Consider the following 22,036-nt stretch of genomic DNA (forward strand, 5'->3'; position numbering starts at 1 on the left):
CACCACAGTGAGCTCTGCTCATTAAGAGGAATTCCTAGTTGCGATTTTTCCATACAAACGCTCTCGACTGATTCCTCCCTGGATTTTTAACCTAGAGCAGTGATTTTTTCAAATAAGATCAATATCATCAACATCTGTGCCGCTATGTTTTGCTTTTTTGGATTATTTTATTTTGAAGAAAGATACAGCGCCTCGAAAATCGCAAAAACGGCTGAATTGAATTGGCTGTAAAAAAAGGCTCAGTATACAAATATTACAAAAAATATCCAAAAAATCAAAACATAGAGGCATAGATTATTTCTTCCTCTTGCAGTTTCCAAAATTTCATAAAGATTGATTGCGTTTTGGAGGAGGAAACAGTCGAGAGCGAAACCTCGATTTTTGAGGCTTGGATTATATTTGATGTCGATATACATAATAGATAATATGTTATAAGTTTAAATACTAATTAGTAACACTTAGGAACAAATATTCGTGATAAACTTACAAACAAATACCCTTACCGGGATTCCAACCCGGGACCTCAAGCTTCGCAGGCAGGGTTAATACTCGACGAATTATTTTCATAGAAAGTTTGACAGACGGTCAAACAAAAACAAATATATGATGTTTATGGATGTATGGCTACCATATTCCTTTCCCACTTTTCAGGTATATAATATAATAATAATAATAACAATTTACATAATGGATATATACAGAGGTATGGGCATTGTGAATGTCATCTCGCTTTGTGTCGTAGGGCACAGCACAGCCGATGTCATTCCAGATCTAGAGCAGAGCCCAACTGAGGAAGTACCTCCATCTTACAGAAAACCGCAGCCAAATAACACTAGACCCTAGACCCTACTCATAGTATTATTGACGACCGGTTTGGCCTAGTGGGTAGTGACCCTGCCTACGAAGCTGATGGTCCCGGGTTCAAATCCTGGTAAGGGCATTTATTTGTGTGATGAGCATGGATATTTGTTCCTGAGACATGGGTGTTTTCTATGTATTTAAGTATTTATAAATATTTATATATTATATATATCGTTGTCTTTGTACCCTCAACACAAGCCTTATTGAGCTTACTGTGGGACTTAGTCAATTTGTGTAATAATGTCCTATAATATTTATTATTATTTATAGTGTTGTGTTCCTGCCGGTGAGTAAGGTTGCCAGAGCTCAATGAGGGGGGGATGCTAGGGTCGACAACGCGCATGCAACTCCTCTGGAGTTGCAGCCGTACATAGGCTACGGAGACTGCTTACCATCAGGCGGGCCGTATGCTTGTTTGCCACCGACGTAGTATTAAAAAAAAGAGGATTACTATTACTAGCTTAAATCTAAAATAGGCCCTTGAGGCATTGTACCAAGGTCGCTGGCAGCATTTCCTCGTTGTATCGCAATACTGATACGTTGTGCCAGGAAGCCGCCAGCTCTTCGGTCACCAGTTACGTCAACCAGACGTTTCGCGATTTCTGCAAAAAGCTTGTGCGCGCTGGGACCCCATGGGCCTAGAGTTCCAAAGACAAATTGTACAAAATGGTATCTCTCAACCGAGGCTCTTCTATCTAACAGGTTTCAAAGTTTCTACGCTTTCCGCCGCATATCATAGGAATCATATTCTTTGTGGAGACATTTTGTTAAAATATTCCGTGGACAATCAAACATTACTTAATTAACAGGCAAAAGGGTTAATTAAAGGCTTTTGTAGGAAGGTATGAAAATTCATTAGCAGTTAATGGCTTTCCATTTATTTTTAGAATCTTGAGAAGGGTTTTACATTTCCTTTTCACTTCTGACCGACTTCCAAAGGAGTTTGATCTTATTTGAAAGAAATATTTACAGTTTTTTTTTGTATTAGAAAGAAAAAAGCGGCCAAGTGCGAGTCGGACTCGCGCATGAAGGGTTCCGTACCATTTGTGACGTATTCAAAAAAACTACTTACTAGATCTCGTTCAAAGCGATTTGCCGTGGAAGTTTGCATGGTAACATCATATATATTTTTTTTAGGAGTTACAAGGGGGGGGGGGGGGGGGGCATTTTACCACTTTGGAAGGGTCTCTCGCGCAAACTATTCAGTTTAGAAAAAAAAAAATATTAGAAACCTCAATATCATTTTTGAAGACCTATCCATAGATACCCCACACGTATGGGTTTGATGAAAAAAAAAAAATAAGTTTCAGTTCTATGGGGAACCCCCAAAATTTATTGTTTTTTTTTTCTATTTTTGTATGAAAATCTTAATGCGGTTCACAGAATACATCTACTTACCAAGTTTCAACAGTATAGTTCTTATAGTTTCGGAAAAAAGTGGCTGTGACATACGGAAGGACAGACAGACTGACATGACGAATCGATAAGGGTTCCGTTTTTTGCCATTTGGCTACGGAACCCTAAAAATTGTTTTGAACGTGATATATTTTCTTGACGTGTCTTTTTTATTTAAAAACACTTTAGTAAATTAATTCACAGCAAATATGTTACAATTATAAATTATGGGCGACCGAGCTTTGCTCGGTTATAACTATTTATTGTAATATGGTGGTGTATAGGTGATAATCTACATAAACTTAAAAAGTAAAATGTGTACTGACAATTATTATTATTTACAATCGATTTTAACCTTACAGCACTTGTCACAGAGTAACGCCATCTATTGTCAATTTCTCTTATTACATAGGTCATTTTTTTACTAAATTAAACTTGTCTAAAACAATAAAAATTAAAAAAATATTTATAAACTTGAACAATACAAAAAAAAACTTAGCTCTACAAGAGACCTGATAACTTTTTGACAGTGCGAGCCTTATGGTTTCGTCTTGGCAACATTTTACATGTAAGTGTTTTTGATGGGATGCCCTTAACAGGATTTGAATCCGGGACCATCGGCCTCACAGCCTGGACAGGTCGTTAGGTAGGTATTATCTATAATAATTTCATATTTCATAAAGTAACAAAAAAAAAATTGTGTCATGTCATTCTATTGCTTAAAACAAACTTTTGTTCTCAGAATAATCGCCTGGAGAGAAGTTGTACAAAATTAGAACAAAAATTTAAATATCATTCATACTATACACGGTGCTCACGAGGAACCCGCAAGATTTTAACCACGTACTTCTGAGGCCAAAAGAAGGACAAAATGTTACATGAGTTTCACAAAATTTCGCCAAAAAAAATTTTTTTATTATGTTTTTTTTTTTTTAATTTTAAACGTATTTGGACATAAAAAGTTAATGTTATGGTAAAACTAATTAAATTAAATATTATAGGACATTATTACACAAATTGACTAAGTCCCACAGTAAGCTCAATAAGGCTTGTGTTGAGGGTACTTAGACAACGATATATATAATATATAAATATTTATAAATACTTAAATACATAGAAAACACCCATGACTCAGGAACAAATATCCATGCTCATCACACGAATAAATGCCCTTACCAGGATTTGAACCCGGAACCATCGGCTTCATAGGCAGGGTCACTACCCACGAGGCCAGACCGGTCGTCAAAACTGGCACTGAAAATATTTTTTTACGATTTTTTTTTTGTAAAAACTAGTTCTTGCAAAGGTTACTTGTCACTTTTTGACATCTATCAATAAGGATATTTAGACTACGCCCCATAATGGCATCATCGCGATCAAAAAGGCGTTTTGCACTAAGTTACGATAAGATGTTTTTTTACATTGGTATTAACTCTGAAACTAGGCGAAATCCATAAAAGTTTATATGACATTTTAGTCTCTAAATGTGATCAGTAAACTGTCAAAATCTTTTGGGTTCCTCGTGAGCACCGTGTATACATTAAAAAACAATTCCCATTTGACTTTAAACATTGTATAAAAAACTCTTAATATAAACAATGAAAAATTCGACGGTGGATTGTAAAATGCTTATCTTTTGTCCTCAGATGAAACAAAACAAAAATGGCTGAAACGAATTTCAAAGATCGAATTCTATTGAAATGTGCGCGTATTTTCGGTATAATAGAGGCAGGTGAAGTCAAATGTATAGTAGACAAAGAGCTACTGCTGGGAAATATTCAATTTTTAGAACAATGAAACGTAACGTAACAAAGTTTAAAAAACGGACAAGTGCGAGACGGACTAGCCCACCGAGGGTTCCATGCTTTTTAGTATTTTTGTTATAGCGGCAACAGAAATACATCTGTGAAAATTTCAACTGTCTATCACGCTTTATGAGATATAGCCTGGTGACAGACGGACGGACAGCGGAGTCTTAGTAATATATCCGTTTGAGTACGGAACCCTAAAAAAGCGTTATTGAATTAGTAAGTTATTCTTGCTGACGGCTGACGTTTATCAACAATATGTTTTTTTTATCCTTCGTCTCGGTGGCAAACAAGCATACAACCCCCCTTATGGTAATCAGTCTCCGTAGCCTATGTACGCCTGCAACTCCAGAGGAGTTACATGTGCGTTGCCGACCCTAAACCCCCCCCCCCCCCTCGTTGAGCTCTGGCAACCTTACTCACCGGCAGGAACACAACACCATGAGTAGGGTCTAGTATTATTTGGCTGCTGTTTTCTGTAAGGTGGAGGTACTTCCCCAGTTAGGCTCTGCTCTGATCTGAAATGACATCCGCTGTGCTGTGCCCTACCACACAAAGCGAGATAGCATTCACAATGCCCATACCTCTCTTTTGGACGTAGTTTAAGGACGTACCCGGGTCCTTAAACTACGTATATGTTCAGTATTTTTGACAACACTGATACATCTAGGAACGGTCACAGGTTTAAATTGTTGATCCATTCAGGGTTCAAGCTAATTTAACAAATGAAACTATACTCATCCCTTTCTTTTGGGTAGTAAGACAAAGACAGTATGATTATCACTGTTTATGCTTGAAATGAGACAGTTCTGGGCCAAATTGACTAGTTTTGTTGCTCTTGTGGCGACTCCTTTGTCACTGTCCAAGTCCAAGTCGTGCCACAAAATTCAAACAGATGGCGTTAGCATTTCCTACATCGCGCTTACGGAATTCCGATTGTCAGTTACTATAAATTCTCATTAGACTTCGGTCTGTTACACTATTTACACTATTGTTTACACTAAACGCATTATTATTTGCAATGACCTATATACCTCCATATTTCCCGGTTAGCTCTTTGTCTATCATGCAGCGATAGATACTTTCGGTTGCACCAAATAAGGCATCATTACCCGCCGGCCGGATGGTAATGACGAGTCATTACCGGAAGCCTATGATGCTCGAAAATAGGTTTAATTATTTGGCCTCGATACAAACCGTGTTCACGATAGGGTGTTTAGGTAGATTTAGGTAGGTATTTAAACAATATTAGAACTTGCGATAAACTTTTAATAAAATGCTAAGTCCACACACATAATAATATGAACTCCACACACGTCACATGTAGTTTAAATTTCAAAAACCCGCTCACCCTTCGTAACATTATAATAATCTTATCAGCATTAATAAAAGCGTTGAGTGCGTAAATTGGAAAAAGCGCAGCTTTAGTTGTTATATTCACAAACACGTTTGATTTCATGTTATATACTTTATTCAATGGTTGTTGCCATTGAAATAAAAGTAAATTTCGAGTATATCTAACGAATAACAGTTACATAGTAATTTTAAAAGAATTGATAATTAACGTTTATGATAATTGTGATGACTTGTGCGGATTTCAAAATGTTTAAATGATGCATTCTTAATTACTATAACCCAGATAATAAAATAACTGATTTATTCTTATCTCAATTTTAGTAACATATTTTTAATATTATCTTCGGCTGCTGCGATAGTTATTCAAGAAATAATACAAAGTAAACGGATTGTATCGCGTATAATGAATTTCAAATATATCCCAATGTTTAGATCTTTACAACGTTCGTGGTCAATAAGAAACTGATAAAAATATATATTCACTTCTCTCAAAATGAAAATGTGCAAAACTACCCACATACAAAAATAATGAAACAAAAAGAGCTATAAATAAAAAGCTGGTCAATGCCAAAATAGTTATATATTATAACTATTTTACATTTATTTAATTAACATATTTTTAGCTAACACATAATTATTGCCAATTCCTAAAAAAACTGTTTCGCTAAGTAATTTGGATTGTACCAAATAAGCTCAATAAGGGCGGAGAGGTCATTACCGGCTTACGTGAATGCTCCAAAGTTGGTTTAATAATTTGGCATCGATTTGCATTTTATTCACAATATGTAGCTGTTGTGGTTTAGGAAATTTTAGGTTCTATTTATCTGATAGAGGCAGGCTCATGCAGTGACAGATAATTTTAGTTGTACCAAATAAACGATCATTACCTGCCAAGTGGACGGTAATGACGATCATTACCGAGTCGCGTGGATGTCCGAAAATTGGTTCAGTTATTTTGCTCTGATTTGTTACATGGTTTAGTAAATACCAGATAATTGGCTGATTTAATTTGTGCTTAAATATATTATGTTATGTAAATATTGATAATTAAAATTATGAAGCGGTGGTGGCCGAGTGGATATGACGTCCGACTTTCAATCCGTAGGTCGTGGGTTCAAATCCTGGCTCGTACCAACGAGTTTTTCGGAACTTATGTACGAAATGTCATTTGATATTTACCACTAGCTTTTCGGTGAAGGCCCATCTGCGAAGAAATTCAAAGGTGTATCTGAAGTCCCCAATCCGCATTGGGCTAGCGTGGGGACTATAGCCCGAGCCCTCTTGCACATGAGAGGAGGCCTGTGCCCAGCAGTGGGACGTATATAGGCTGAATTATTATTTTATTATTATAAAATTATGAAGCTTTGAGCATTGTGACAAAGTACAGTTCACTGTAAAAATACATACAACATATTTAACTAAAGTTCATCTTAATTCTCGAAATATTATCATAATATTCATATTCATAAGAAATATGGGTTATATTATAGAAGAGGAGATAATTTTTTATTTATTTATTTAAAAATAAATAAATAAAATTCTTTTTATAAAATATTCATATTCATAAGAAATATGGGTTATATTAGACAAGAGGAGACACAAAGAATTTATAACCACAAAAAGAATATAATACACAAATTAATTTGCATTACATATGGTGCAACTTTTCCGCACTAGTGCGTAAATTAGCACATCATGTAAGTACTCGTATGTCGAAAATTTAAAGGGTCATATGTACTGTAAAACTTTGTACGATACATGTGCGAATAGGTAATTCGCAACTCGTGTCGATTGAAAACACTCCCTTCGGTCGTGTTTTAATTTATAGCCACTCGTTAGGAATTTCCTATTTTTCGCACTTGTATCGTAATATATAATTTGGACCCGGGTACGTCCTTAAACTAAGACCAAAAGAGAGGTATGGACACTGTGAATGCCATCTCGTTTTGTGTGGTAGGGCACAACGCAGTGGATGGCATTCCAGAGAGCAGAGCCCAACTGGGGAAGTACCTCCACCTTACAGAAAACCGCAGCCAAATAACACTAGACCCTACTCATAGCGTTGTGTTCCTGCCGGTGAGTAGGGTTGCAGGCGTACATAGTCTACGGAGACTGCTTACCATCAGGCGGGCCGTATGCTTGATTGCCTGAAGTACTATTAAAAATAAAAATACTAATTTAAACGAACAGAAAATTACAGTAATAGGTCTTCACTCGGCTCGATATCACGAAGTGAGTCCTAGGACACACTACGTGATGCCGGTTATTAGTAAAAGCTGGTAAAACTAAAACTAAAACTAGAATTCCTTCTTCCTCGCGTTGTCCCGGCTTATTGCCACGGCTCATGGGAGCCTGGGGTCCGCTTCAACTAATCCCAAGATTTGGCGTAGCCACTAGTTTTTACGAAAGCGACTGCCATCTGACCTTCCAACCCAGAGGGTAAACTAGGCCTGGTTGGGATTAGTCCGGTTTCCTCACGATGTTTTCCTTCACCGAAAAGCGACTGGTAAATATCAAATGATATTTCGTACATAAGTTCCGACAAGCTCACTGGTACGAGCTCGGGTTTGAACCCGCGACCTCCAGATTGCAAGTCGCACGCTCTTACCGCTAAGCCATCAGCGCTTCTAAAACTCAAACTAGAATTAGGTGGCATTAATATTTAAAAAAACATAACCATATAGTAAATAATCATAGCATTAGTCCAATATTAAGTAACAAAAATATTAGAATTCTTCAATGAATAAAAGTGACGTATTTAGAAACAAGTCTATCATCTATCCCGCAGGATTTTACTAATGCAAAAATATGGCTAAAAATTTGGTCAAGATGCTTAACAATCTTATCATACAGACAATAGGCCTATATAAGTAGGTACGATGGTTTTACGACGGATTTATAATACAATGTAGGATAGGACGGAAAACCGCAAAGATAGACGAGTGATTTCAGCCTGATTCGATATATACAATACGATAACGATAAGTTCTGGTTTAGATAAGTTCTCATTTAGATATCGTTTATATGTCGTATAATTGACACAAACAGCTCGATTCGGGCAACCAATGTCACTTTGACGTTAGAAATATCGTAGATAGATCTTATTGGTATCACAGCGGAATCGAAATAAACGTCAATTTTGATGTCGGTTAGTTATCGATCTTTTAAAGATCTCTCCAAGATCTTCAACGTGTCTTAATCATTCTTCAAATCGGGCCGGTTATCTAATTCGAGTCCATATTTAGCGTTACCGGCCGAAGCGTTATACACCGTGCTTTTTTTGATTTGCGTTAATTTCGAGGGTGCATTCCTGAGCTTAAATTAAGTAACTTTCTCAAAGACACCGATATTCTAATTAACTCCATTTCGGAGATAATCAATCATATTTTTTTTATATTATAAGGCCCTTACGAACGTGTACACTTGCCTTAGGGCCTGTTTACTTATTGATTAGTGTTTAGTGCGAGTACATACATTTGCTACTAAACGTACGTACTATCTCGGACGTTCGATGTTAGAAATGACATTGATATATCACAGTTTTCAATTGTTTGGTTGAGTGAAATGTAATGCCCGTGTTACAACAACGCTATATGCAACATTTAGTTACTTTTTATAAATATAAAAATTGTAAAAATTTTTTTTTTTTTTTTTTAAATAACTATGACATTTAGTTTCCTTAAACGTAATTCAATAAAAACACGGTGTATAATGCCTTTCACGACTACTGCGAGGAAATAAGAAAGCATTAGTACTTTAATACAAATTACTATTTATATTTCCGTGGGAACAATTGTTAAAAGAAAGCGATGTATTTTTGCCAGGAACATTTATATTTTCTTTACTAGAAAAACTCATTTATATAGCGTAGATACATGTTTCTTGTATTTTTTAGCAAAACACAATTTACATTATCCAATTCAGTATTTTCGCTCCAGTCTTTTTTACTTTTTCATCACTTTTAAGAAGCGTTTTTTCTGTCGTTTGCTTCAGGCAGACTGTAAACTTAAAAACATTTATGCTAAAAATCACAAACAACTACAAAAACTGAATGGTTTTGACGTTTCTTTTTTTTAACAAATTATTGGACCTATAATAATAAGCTACTTTTATTTTTGTAGGAAAAAGACAAATTTCATTGCTGTAGCCATTGAGGTACTTATACTACTAGAGTCGGTAACTCTAACAAAATGTTTCCGCACCGCAATGAAGTAACGGCACTTCCTTGCGTTTAGTACGTTTACGACTACTGGCGAAATGCCACGTATGTAATGAATATTAAATAAATTCAGTAAAAAAAAAATGCCTTTTGCGTTATGAAAATGTATTCTAATAATATCAAGAAACATAATAACAGTACATTACGATACAAGTGCGAAAAATAGGAAATTCGAAACGAGTGACGATAAATTGAAACACGACCGAAGGGAGTGTTTTAAATCGACACGAGTTGCGAATTGTCTATTCGCACATGTATCGTACAACGTTTTACAGTACATATGGCCCTTTAAATGTTCGACACAGTAACGTAATATATGCTAATTTTCGCACTAGTGCTATAAAGTAGCACCATATGTACTGTAAAAGCAATTTCAATACACTTGTAAGGAAATAATAATACATTGTGATACAAGTGTGCTAAGTTGGTCATCACACACGAGACAATATTGTGCGCGCGAGCTGCAAGCGAGTGCGCAATAAGAAAGCCGATGTGTGTAATGACCATGGCACACGCGTTTCATGCGATGTTTTTCAACACGCTTGCGAGGAAAAAACAAACGTCGTTTTGAGCAAGTGTGTTGAAAAGACATTTTATCTAGATACTTTACAGTGCGTATGTGGGCAGAAAATGAACAGTTGTGATAACAGTTTCGCCTTAGATAATGGTACGGAAGCCTTCGTGCTCGAGTCAGACTTGCACGTGCTGATTAAAAAAAAATAAACACGAGGAGAAAAAACCACCATGCCTTCTCATTTTAATCCATAAGTTAAAGCTAAGCTTAGGGTCTGTTTCATCAACCAAGTATTCTTCGACAGGAGGCGCTCCGCGGCCGCCGCTGCGCGTCTCTGCGCGGCGCGCCCCGCGACGACTCCGGTCGCTCGACGCCAGCGCCCGCGCACCGCTCCTCCCCCTCCCCCGCGGGCACGCCCGCCCCCAAGAAATCCAACTGGGAAGTGATCGAACACTTCTCGAAGACCAAGAAGAGTCCTACTGCGGTAAGTAAATTCAACCTTATATTCTTAGCAAGACAGTTCAAAGTGTAACAAAATATGTTGTTATCCTGGGCAATGGGTACCAAATTGTAACGACATTAGTGCGATTCTTCTAATCGCGGATATTAACCTTATGATCTGAGCAAGGAGGTTCAAAACGCAATGATAGCAAGAAATCCAACTGGGAGGTGGTCGAGCACTTCTCTAAGACCAAGAAGAGTTCTACTGCGGTAAGTTTATATGGACTTTATTAGTATATATTTTCCGGAAGTGATCTATAATTTTTTTCCAATAGTGATGTTTTATTTACTAGTAGTTGTCGTTTCTAAAACTTGTTATACTCATAAAAAACAGAGCTAGTAGAGCTCTTTCGATACTTACACGAGAAAAAGAGTTTTCAAAAACACCCATAAAATGTTCGTTCCTCCCATTTCGTTGAGTATCGTCATATAAAGTCTATGAAAAATGGTTGCGGAATTTAAATAAAAATCTTAAGACACGTTTTTCTTGAGGGTTAGACATCTTAAGACACGTTTTTCTTGAGAGTTAGACATCTTAAGACACATTTAGACGGTGCGGGAACCCGCATACAAGTTTCATTACATTGCGGTGTTTGATTGGTCGGCTGAATTGGATATAACCAATAGTCCTGAATGTAACTAAAATCGCATACAAGTTCGCGCGCCGTCTAAATCGGCCCTTAGGATCGAAAGAGCTGTAATGTAAATTTTGTATGGGACTTTGAGTTTCCAGAATGTCCCGCTTGACGCGCTGTTTCTAAATCCCACACAAAATTAGACTTAATGCAAACGCGTACGTCACGTCTTGCTATACCGGTTTGGCCTAGTGGGTAGTGACTCTGCCTATGAAGTTGATGGTCCCGGGATCAAATCCTGGTAAGGGCATTTAATCGTGTGATGAGCATGGATATTTGTTTCTGAGTCATGGGTGTTTTCTATGTATTTAAGTATGTATAAATATGTATATATTATATATATCGTTGTCTAAGTACCCACAACACAAGCCTTATTGAGCTTACTGTGGGAATTAGTCAATTTGTGTAATAATGTCCTATAATATTTATTTTTATTTTTTATTTATTTATCGAATAAATTTACACTTCTGAGTAGAGATAGTTAATAGTTTACCAAATTTGAAAAAGAGTGTAGTATACAAGTTTAGATACATTAAACTGCTAAAATACCTAGTAAATATGTAACTAGATATTGTGTAAACTACCACACCGGGCCTACTGTCACACACACAGCAAATAGGGTAGTGATTAATACCAGTTCCGAAGGGTCAATATGTCATCCTCTAGTGTTAAGATAAATCGCTTAAGTGTCTGTTGTCCCTCGAGGGTCTATGTCCCAGATTACGCAAAAATAAAGAAAGATATTCGCTAGCTGTTTGCGAAACAGAATTTATTACACTATGAGGAAACAGAAGCACTAATTGTACAAAAACATTAAACAAATAAATTCATATTTATTACCAAATAAATAAATACATATATATGAATTCATACCCATACAGATACATACAAATACATACAAATACACTCTCTCTCACACATACGCATACATCTTAAATTTAGTTTAGTTTAGTTAGTAAGAGTTTTTCGGAACTTATGTACGAAATATCATTTGATATTTACCAGTCGCTTTTCGGTGAAGGAAAACATCGTGAGGAAACCGGACTAATCCCAACAAGACCTCGTTTACCCTCTGGGTTGGAAGGTCAGATGGCAGTCGCTTTCGTAAAAACTAGTGCCTACGCCACACCTTGGGATTAGTTGTCAAGCGGACCCCAGGCTCCCATAAGCCGTGGCAAAATGCTGGGACAACCCGAGGAAGAACAAGTTATGTTGTTAAATTATTTTGGCATTTAGAAAGCAATAGACTTAACTAATTGACTTGATAGCCCGATCTACTATCAAAAGTCAATTCCCTTTGTTGTATGAGAGTGGCGTATCTGTATCTAGTATTATGTAATCTTTGTTCGAAGGTCTATTATCCTTTGCAAAGCGTATGTCGATAAAGCATCATATTCGAGTGATATATCACTTTGTACTGATATTTGTAGAGGTTATGGTACTAATTGACCTTCCCTAAGGTCTCCGATTCGACTCGGGCAAACTGTTTTTAATTATAATGAATGAAACCTGAGATATTAAAGAAAATAATGTTGTTTCCATACTTTTGGCCTAGGCTATTAGTAATACCCTTCAAACGCACTTTATTACATTACATATAATGGAAATATAATTATAATAAATAATAATAATTCGGCCTATATACGTCCCACTGCTGGACACAGGCCTCCTATTATGCGAGAGAGGGTTGGGGCTATAGTCCCCACGCTGGCCCAATGCGGGTTGGAGACTACACACGTTTATTTTTCTTCGCGTATGTATGCAGGTTTGCTCACGATATCTATCAAATGATATTTCGTACATAAGTTCCGAAAATAATTATTTACGATACAAGTGCAGAAAATAGGAAATTCGCAACGATTGCTGATAAATTCAAACACGACCGAAGGGAGTATTTTAAATCGACACGAGTTGCGAATTACCTATTCGGTATCGTATAATGTTTTACAGTACAGCACGGAAAGTGCTCATTCCCGCACGTGTGCGGGAAAGTAGCACTATATGTACTGTAAACTCATTGGTACGAGCCAGGATTTGAACCCGCGACCGGATTGATAGTCGGGCGTCAAATCCAATCGGCCACCACCGCTACCGTGGGCAATAGAAATGTAATTAGATAAAAGTCTAATTACCGATTTTCCCTCCCCTGGATATTGGATGCCTCCCTATATCGATAAGGGGAGAGTTACACGCTTGAGATTCGGGGATAAATGGATCATAGGGGATCACTGAAACAGTTGGTGAAGTGTTGTTTGTGATAGTAATATATGTAAATTTCAAATAGAAACGGGTAAAGGGTGAAATATTATGTATTCAACTGGGGCAGTTTTTTACTGATGTGTACCGGGTATTTCTTGTAAAATTAAAAAAATATATTATAGGACATTATTACACAAATTGACTAAGTCCCTCAGTAAGATCAATAAAGCATTGTGTTGAGGGTACTTAGACAACGGATTATATAATATATAAATATTTATAAATACTTAAATACATAGAAAACACCCATGACTCCGGAACAAATATCCATGCTCATCACAAAAATACATGCCCTTACCAGGATTTGAACCCGGGACCATCAGCTTCGTACGCAGAATCAATACCCACTAGGCCAAACCGGTCGTCGAAACACGAGCAAATCATTACACTGGATATTATACTCCTCAAACAAGATTATAAAATCTTTAGTTTGTCTTTTTCATACACATTAAATATTATTTTCAATGTACGCTGATATCAGTGTGTTTGACGTTGCTTGTCACGCTTTACACATAACTAAATTCGCAATACATTGCGTCTTAGAATAAACTTCAGAGTGTAATGAAAATAAAATTATAAGTTATTTTAAAAAGTTGTTGAAGAAATGTTGGTCAGTTTGAGGAGTACAGCCTACAGTTTAATTTTTGCTTCTGTTACAGGAAACATCCGGTATATAGTAGATTGTTAACCAAGGGATGAAAGGCACTCATATCTGTCGAGGTAGTTTGGCGCTCGACCGTAGTGAGAGCGCCAATATTGCGAGGCTGAAATGGTGCCTTTTACCCGAGTAAAACACTCTACTTTTCATTTCGAATACGAGGAAAGTAATATACATATGTTTTTTTTTAAACAAGGCTCTTTCTTGACCTTTCAATTACCCATTTAGGTAAAAGTATCGTTACTTATGGATATAATGGCAATTTTACAACAAATCCATTTAAAATCAAATTTGAATTGCTTATCGTTTTTGTTTTTTATACTACGTCGGTGGCAAACAAGCGTACAGCCCGCCTGATGGTGAGCAGTCTCCGTAGCCTATGTACGCCTGCAACTACAGATGAGTTACATGCGCGTTGCCGACCCTAAACCCGTCCCTGAGTGAGTGATCTGTCGATACCCCCCGTCAGGGGGGGTATGAGGGGCCGCTACCGCCTTACGGCTGCGGCGGCTGTCGCGGGTCGCTTCCCCACCGACTGGTGTGGTGGTCGTATGGCCGTCATTTTGGGGACGGTGTGGGTAGCTGGTGACCCGTCCCTCACCTCTGGCAACCTTACTCACCGGCAGGAACACAACACTATGAGTAGGGTCTAGTGTTATTTGGTTGCTGTTTTCTGTAAGGTAAGGCTCTGCTCAAGATCTGGAATGACATCCACTGGCTGTGCTCTACCACACAAAGCGAAAAAAAAAATACAAAAATAGTACTTAGAAAGCAAGATTTCTTGTGCAGAAACTTATCACTTTCTTCACGATTTTTAGAACAACAATTATCCTCTTTCCGATCATGAGGAGGAAAAAATAATATTTAAAAAACTCAAAAATGTGCTTATTGCCAAAGATAAGACCTAGTTAGATCTAAGAAACTAAGACAAATATCCGACACATGAATTTTTCTCTGTTTTGTTAAACATAAATCTTAACTTCGCATAATAGCGAGTCTATTTTACGAAATGTTGGAGCGCGTATAATAAATATATCATAATATTCATAAAGAAAACAGAAAATTAAACAAGATTTACTAAATGCGATACTATTTATTTTGAAATGAGTTCGAATGAAAAAAACGACGGGTTGCACTCCGGTAGTGCCGGCAGAAATGAAAACTTGAATATTAACGTTGTGCATTTTTGATATTTTGGAATGGTTAGGGATGATTATTTTGCACGAATTGATTTAATTATTAGCCTCGCACTGCTAAACTGTGGAATGAACTGTCGCCTGCAGTATTTCCGGACCGATACGACCTTCAAACCTTCAAGAAAAGAGCGTACTCCCATCTTAAATTCCGGCAACGCACTTACAACCCCTCTGGTGTTGCAGGTGTCCATGGGCGGCGGTAATCGCTTACCATCAGGTGATCCGTCTGCTCGTTTGCCTCCTCTACCATAAAAAAAAATGTACTATTATTTATGTGGTAAAATACAATATTCATTTATTGCGCTATCGCACACAAACATGACTATTTATATTACATTAAAAATGTAACACTTCAGATCTATTACAATTATTTAACATTAAAAAGTTTATCTCAGGAAAATCAACTTCCATCCATAATTTCAACGACTCTTACACCATCATCATTACTATAAATCTATGACTAGAACCATCATCGCCAATCTCTAAAACTGATACGATAGGTTTATGGTACCTTATATTACATTAAAAATGTAACACTTCAGATTTATTACAATTATTTAACATTAAAAAGTTTATCTCAGGAAAATCAACTTCCATCCATAATTTCAACGACTCTTACACCATCATCATTAATTTAAATCTATGACTAGAACCATCATCGCCAATCTCTAAAACTGATACGATAGGTTTATGGTACCTTATATTACATTAAAAATGTAACACTTCAGATCTATTACAATTATTTAACATTAAAAAGTTTATCTCAGGAAAATCAACTTCCATCCATAATTTCAACGACTCTTACACCATCATCATTACTATAAATCTATGACTAGAACCATCATCGCCAATCTCTAAAACTGATACGATAGGTTTATGGTATAGCTGTACCCCTAGTGTAAATATTTTCGACAGCGAAACGTGACGTACGCGTTTGCGTTAAGTGTCATTTTGTATGAGATTTTTGACTTCCAAAACGTCCCGCTTGGCGCGCTGTTCAAAAACCCATACAAAATGAGACTTAACGTAAACGCGTACGTCATGTTTCGCTATCGACTAAATTTACACTAGGGGTACTGAAATAAGAAACGAACAATTTGGATTCGAACCTGTTTAAATGTAATGTCTAATAAAACCAGCATCAATAGTAGTTTTGTATTTCGTAGTGCTAAGATTGGGATCATCTGATATATATAGTCCTCCATGTCGTATCCGACAACGGCGACCTTCACAATTTCCTCTGATGAGCACGTATATGGCTCGCAAAACCGAATTTAGTCTTAAATGCCCGGTCGCACTGTGCACAATAAAGCTGCCCTTGGTCGTTATATGTGTATGCGTAGGACGGCTTAGGTCGAGACTTCCGTTGAAGGCGCTTTTGGTCCAGGTGTTCATGTCGAGCTCATCATCATCATCATCTGATATCGTTAAGCCAAATTCATTATTTTTTTAAATTCTTCGCGTGAAAGCTGCCCGCGCAAGGCTCCCCCGTTACCTCCCTCAACCGCTTTCCGAGCTGCCTGTGGAGCCCTCGCGCACCTCTGCCCTATGGACCGAGTGTCTCGTCACTAAAAGCTAGAAATTCATAGTTTTTTGTCGTGACCGCTATATTTATTCCTTATTCTTCTTTCAAAATACGGCCTCCATCCTCGTTATTCAATAGATATTTTTTCGTGCGTCGTTACTTTAGGCGAGTGGGTTTTGATCAACCTAATTAAATCCTTTTTAGATTATGTTTGAATGTGAATTTGTTTTGTTCAAAATCGGACAAAATAAAACAAAAAACTCAGTTCCATTTAAATAATAATGATTTACATTTCATTGTAGGTAATTAGTACCTTTATTTCTCTTTTGTTTCTTTTTTAATTAATACTATTATTAGGGCGCCGGTCGCCGAAGGTCGAAAAACATCTTTGTTTTTCATGCGCAAATTTAATGTTATTATCTACTTGTCTCATCGCCTGGCTCTAAATAATTTTCGTTGTCTTGTTTCTGACCCGCCTATGGTTCATTGGCACTTGTTACAAGATATCTTATGTCGTAGTACATTATTATGTACTACATAATAATGAATAACACACTTTACACACTTGCAATTACTAATTTGCCTTAGCGACTAAGAAAACAGAAAACAACATGTTGAAAGATACGCAGAGGTAGGTGATAGGTCCGCTAATACAAAAAAAAACAGGGCGTCCGCTGACTGTTGCGGGTGCACAGAGCGGGCGCACGCACGCGGGTGCCATTGTAGGATTTGCAGTTAGCAACGCTCATACTATTTTTCATTAACCAACTCACTCGCTCCGTGCTACCGCGCCAGCTAGCCGACGACGCCCTCAAAGTTAAAAGTTTCTTCTGTATAGTTATGCCACGTCTTTTCAAATCGCTCGTGATGCGTGTTTCGCAATATCTTTCATTAGCGACGAATTTTATCTACAGTTGCACCCGTGTGCGTGCGCCGGCTACGTGCACCCGCACATGCTGCCGGACGCCCAAATGAATGTGTCCTATAATAAGTTCAAGTGCGTGAGGTTATTACAAATTGCTAGTACATGATAATTTAGTCAACTCGAGACTAGTTTTACCCGACAACCAATGACAGCCTACACACACGGCCGGAATCAACCGGGTCCATTCAGCCGAAAAGCTCCAATGAACGCCCCTAAACCTTTTGATACCTGATGCCAGTGCTAAAATTGAACGTAGCATTGTGCTTTGAAATTAGGTTTACAGTCAGTTCACCGAGAGAATGGGTCGTCATTTCATTTGGCAATCAATGTCTGATATTGTCTGTGTTTAATTTATTTAAGCAAATCTGGGATAAAATCAATGAGCGTAAACCGTGCGTTTAACTATTAATTGATATGTCAAAAGCCTTTGACTGTGTGCCACATAACGTACTTTTACAGCAACTAGAACTCATTGGAGTTAGAGGGAACGTATTGCAGCTATTCATAAGCTATTTAATCAATAAAGAGCAAGCTGTGTTTATTGAACATTATGATAGGCAATATAATATTCAAAAAGTGTTACTGGGAGTACTTCAGGGAAGCGTATTGGGTCTACTTCTTTTCCTTATTTATTTAAACGAACTTCCAAATCAAATTGAAGAACCATGCCATGCCATGCCATGCCATGACTATATTATTTTCAAGTGAAAACAGGAATACATATATGAACGTATATATGAAGCGGAGCCTTAGAACAATTCTAGATTGGCTTGAGACTCTAAATCTTAAAGTGAATCTAAGTAAAACGCAGCTGATACTTCTATTTTAAAAAACAGTTAAATGACAAAAAAAAGTTAAAAACTGTTTATCGTATGCGCACTGAGGAATCGCTAATTCGCTATTTAGAGAAAAACGTCTAACTTTGACATGTATTTACATCCTAAAGCTATGTTTATTCACAAAAAGTCAAGCTGCATATTTTGTAACTAAGTCATCATTATAAGCAATACACGAGACCAGTACAAATATGATCTTTACCTTCCAAGGGGCAACAACTCCATGTACAAAAAGAGCACTTTTGTTATAGCTATCCGTATTTTCAACCATCTTCCTCTAGACATGAAAACGCTAGACGGAATTATGTTCAAACGGAGGCTGAGCCAGTTCTTGAGCCTCCGTTTGAACATAATTCCGTCTAGCGTTTTCATGTCTAGAGGAAGATGGTTGAAAATACGGATAGCTATAACAAAAGTGCTCTTTTTGTACATGGAGTTGTTGCCCCTTGGAAGGTAAAGATCATATTTGTACTGGTCTCGTGTATTGCTTATAATGATGACTTAGTTACAAAATATGCAGCTTGACTTTTTGTGTATAAACCTAGATAATAGTATGTAATAAAGAGTTAGTTTAGAGAAAAAAAAAAACCTTAGTTTGACATTAAAAACAGGTGCTGTACCGCGCCATATGTTTTGCGGTTACTGTCAAACGTCAACTTTTGACAATCAGAATTACAGCGCCATCTCGTGTACCTGTCAAATTCGAAGCACAAAATCGTCTTAGATATTACACATCTTACTCAATCAATGTGTTTTTAATATTGACGTCACGATCACGTTGACGATACGAGGAAAATGCTACTGCGTTATAACTATAAGGCTTTACAAATTATTTTTCATTTATATGTAAAGAATGGGCTAAGTCTTTATTTACAAACGATTTTGATTTTTGTTTGTAAAGATTTGCAAGATTCCTTTAATTCCATTGTATTTTGTTATAAAATTCAAATATTGCTATCCCTATAAGCGTTTTTGTGAGCTTTTCAAGTTCTACCATGCAAGCAGATATAGGTAGTTCGTGTCATCCATGATGACGCGCAGTTTGTCAAATCTAACCTTTAATAATATTATGACAATACGAGTCAAGACACGCGTCTTCGTGAATGACACGATCTGTTTCGAGTTATACGGCCCGATTCGAACTGATTTGAATGATACGAGTACTTAGCGTTAGCAGAGCTAGATATACACGGCCGGAACCGACCGGATCCATTCGACCGAACAGCTCCAATGAACGCCCCTAAATCTTTTGATACCTGATGCTTTGTCATTGCTAACATTGAACGAAGGTAGGCCTCATGGCTTTAAAATAAGGTTCACAATGCGTCAGTCAACTGTTAGAATGGGTCGTCATTTCATTTGTCCTTTGACTTGTTTCGTACGTGTCTGTGTTAGGACGCACGGTCAGCATCAAAAGTAACGTATCTGATGATGCTACATTCCATATTTATTAAGTTTAATGCGTGACAAATGGTGACAAGCAACGCCATTTCCACAGAGGACAGCGTACATTGAAGATTATATTGAATTTGTATGAAAAATAGGAAGTCTAAAATCTTCATAGTATTAAAAGTAGCTGAACAAATGTTGGTCAGTTTGAGAAGAACAGTCTACAGTTTAATTTTTTGCTTGTTACAGTCTACACCCGGTATAGGTAGACAGATAATACTTTTAGCGTCACTTAAACCGTTCCACTAACCCAGGGTTCACCGGTAACTTGTGTGATTAAACCTGGAGTTACCATGTTTTTTTTAATACTTCGTCAGTGGCATCGAGCATACGGCCCGCTTGATGGTAAGCAGTTACCGTAGCTTATATACGCCTACAACTCCAGAATTAAGCTCTGGCAACCTTACTCACCGGCAGGAACACAATACTATGAGTAGGGTCTAGTGTTATTTGGCTGGGATTTTCTGTAAGGTTGGGCTCAGCTCTAGATTTGGAATGACATCCGCTGCGCTGTGCCCTACCACACAAAGCGAGACGACATTCACAGTGCCCATATCTCTCTTTTGGACGTAGTTTAAGGACATACCCGGGTCCATTGTGGCGCTTAGGCTGTTATTCACGTTGCTCCTATTACGAATACGCTACTACGTCGTAAGCGTAGGTACCTTTGCCCGCACATTTTACTAAAATAATTTAAAAGAAAGGAATAGAAAAGAAAAAAAAGAAAAGAAAAGAAACGAAAAGAAAAGAAAATTTGACACTGGGTTAACGGATTGATCGGTTAATCCTGGGTTAGTGGGATGGTGCAAGTGGCGTTTAGAGATGTATTTCTATTTCTTTTTGAAAGGTTTGAATTAGGTCTCTTATATTCATGTTCTTCTCTCACTCTTACTGATTGACGTGATTAAGGTTAGTTAAGGTGCAGTAGATCAGAAAACGGATTTTAAAAGTCAGTAACGCTATTATGGATCACTATAGGGCTGCCAATGATTTAATGGGCAATCTTGGCGTTTCTCGAGGGACTTTGACGATTCGAATCCTTGAGTTGTTGACTTTCGCTAGATAGAAAAAGATCACGAGCAGGTCTAAAATGTACTTTAAAAATGTATTCTTGCACAAAATCTAAAAGGATATTTTTTTTTATTATTATTATAGGACATTACTACACAAATTGACTTAATCCCACAGTAAGCTCAAGAAAGCTTGTGTTGTGGGTACTCAGAAAACGATACATGTAATATATAAATACATAGAAAACACCCAAGACTCAGGGACAAATATCTGTGCTCATCACACAAATAAATGCCCTTACCAGGATTTGAACCTGGGACCATCGGCTTCATAGGCAAGGTCACCCACTAGGCCAGGACGGTCGTCTAAATATGAATATGAAAATTGTCTCTTAAAATCGGAATCATCATGTTTGATAACTCGGCGATTTTTTTATTATTTATAACACAAAAAAAAAAGAAATTCAAAAACATGATATCCATGACATCCATCTCGCTCACTCTTAAGCTCAGTGAGAGGGGGGAACACGAACCTACTGGGCCTTAAGAGGGAAGTAAAGTTTATCCACTTCTAAATATTTTTAATTATCCATATTTTTGACACAACGAAAAACTAAAAACTCTTTTTTTTGTAAACCGAAAAAATTTTTTTTTCATGCTTACGCCTATGAATATAAACCTAGAATATATTAAGCTGAGGCGATCGACATCAAAATCAAAGTGATTTATTAAGATTTACATAGTTAGTGGAAGCCGTTTTCTCCCGAAATGGAATTTCATAGAAACAGTAGTGTTATTGTTAGCTCCGCAAAGCTATTCTTCCCTCTCAACGTTAGAATAACTGTAAAAATGCGGCATTTTCGATCCATGTATATCTGACTAAAATCCA

The 22,036-nt window shown here is 37.2% G+C and overlaps 1 protein-coding gene across 6 annotated transcripts in view; it reads left to right on the forward strand.

Annotated features, from left to right (window-relative positions):
• Positions 1–22,036, forward strand: part of LOC133526503 (adenylate cyclase type 5-like) — a 472,750-nt gene that overhangs the window by 121,922 nt on the left and 328,792 nt on the right. For all 6 annotated transcript variants that reach the window (XM_061863171.1, XM_061863191.1, XM_061863199.1 and 3 more), the window contains exon 3: positions 10,458–10,637. In XM_061863171.1, coding sequence (XP_061719155.1) covers positions 10,458–10,637 — 180 coding nt within the window. The remainder of the gene's footprint in view (positions 1–10,457; positions 10,638–22,036) is intronic.

Source organism: Cydia pomonella, chromosome 1 (assembly GCF_033807575.1).
Source record: "Cydia pomonella isolate Wapato2018A chromosome 1, ilCydPomo1, whole genome shotgun sequence".
Taxonomy (NCBI): domain Eukaryota; kingdom Metazoa; phylum Arthropoda; class Insecta; order Lepidoptera; family Tortricidae; genus Cydia; species Cydia pomonella.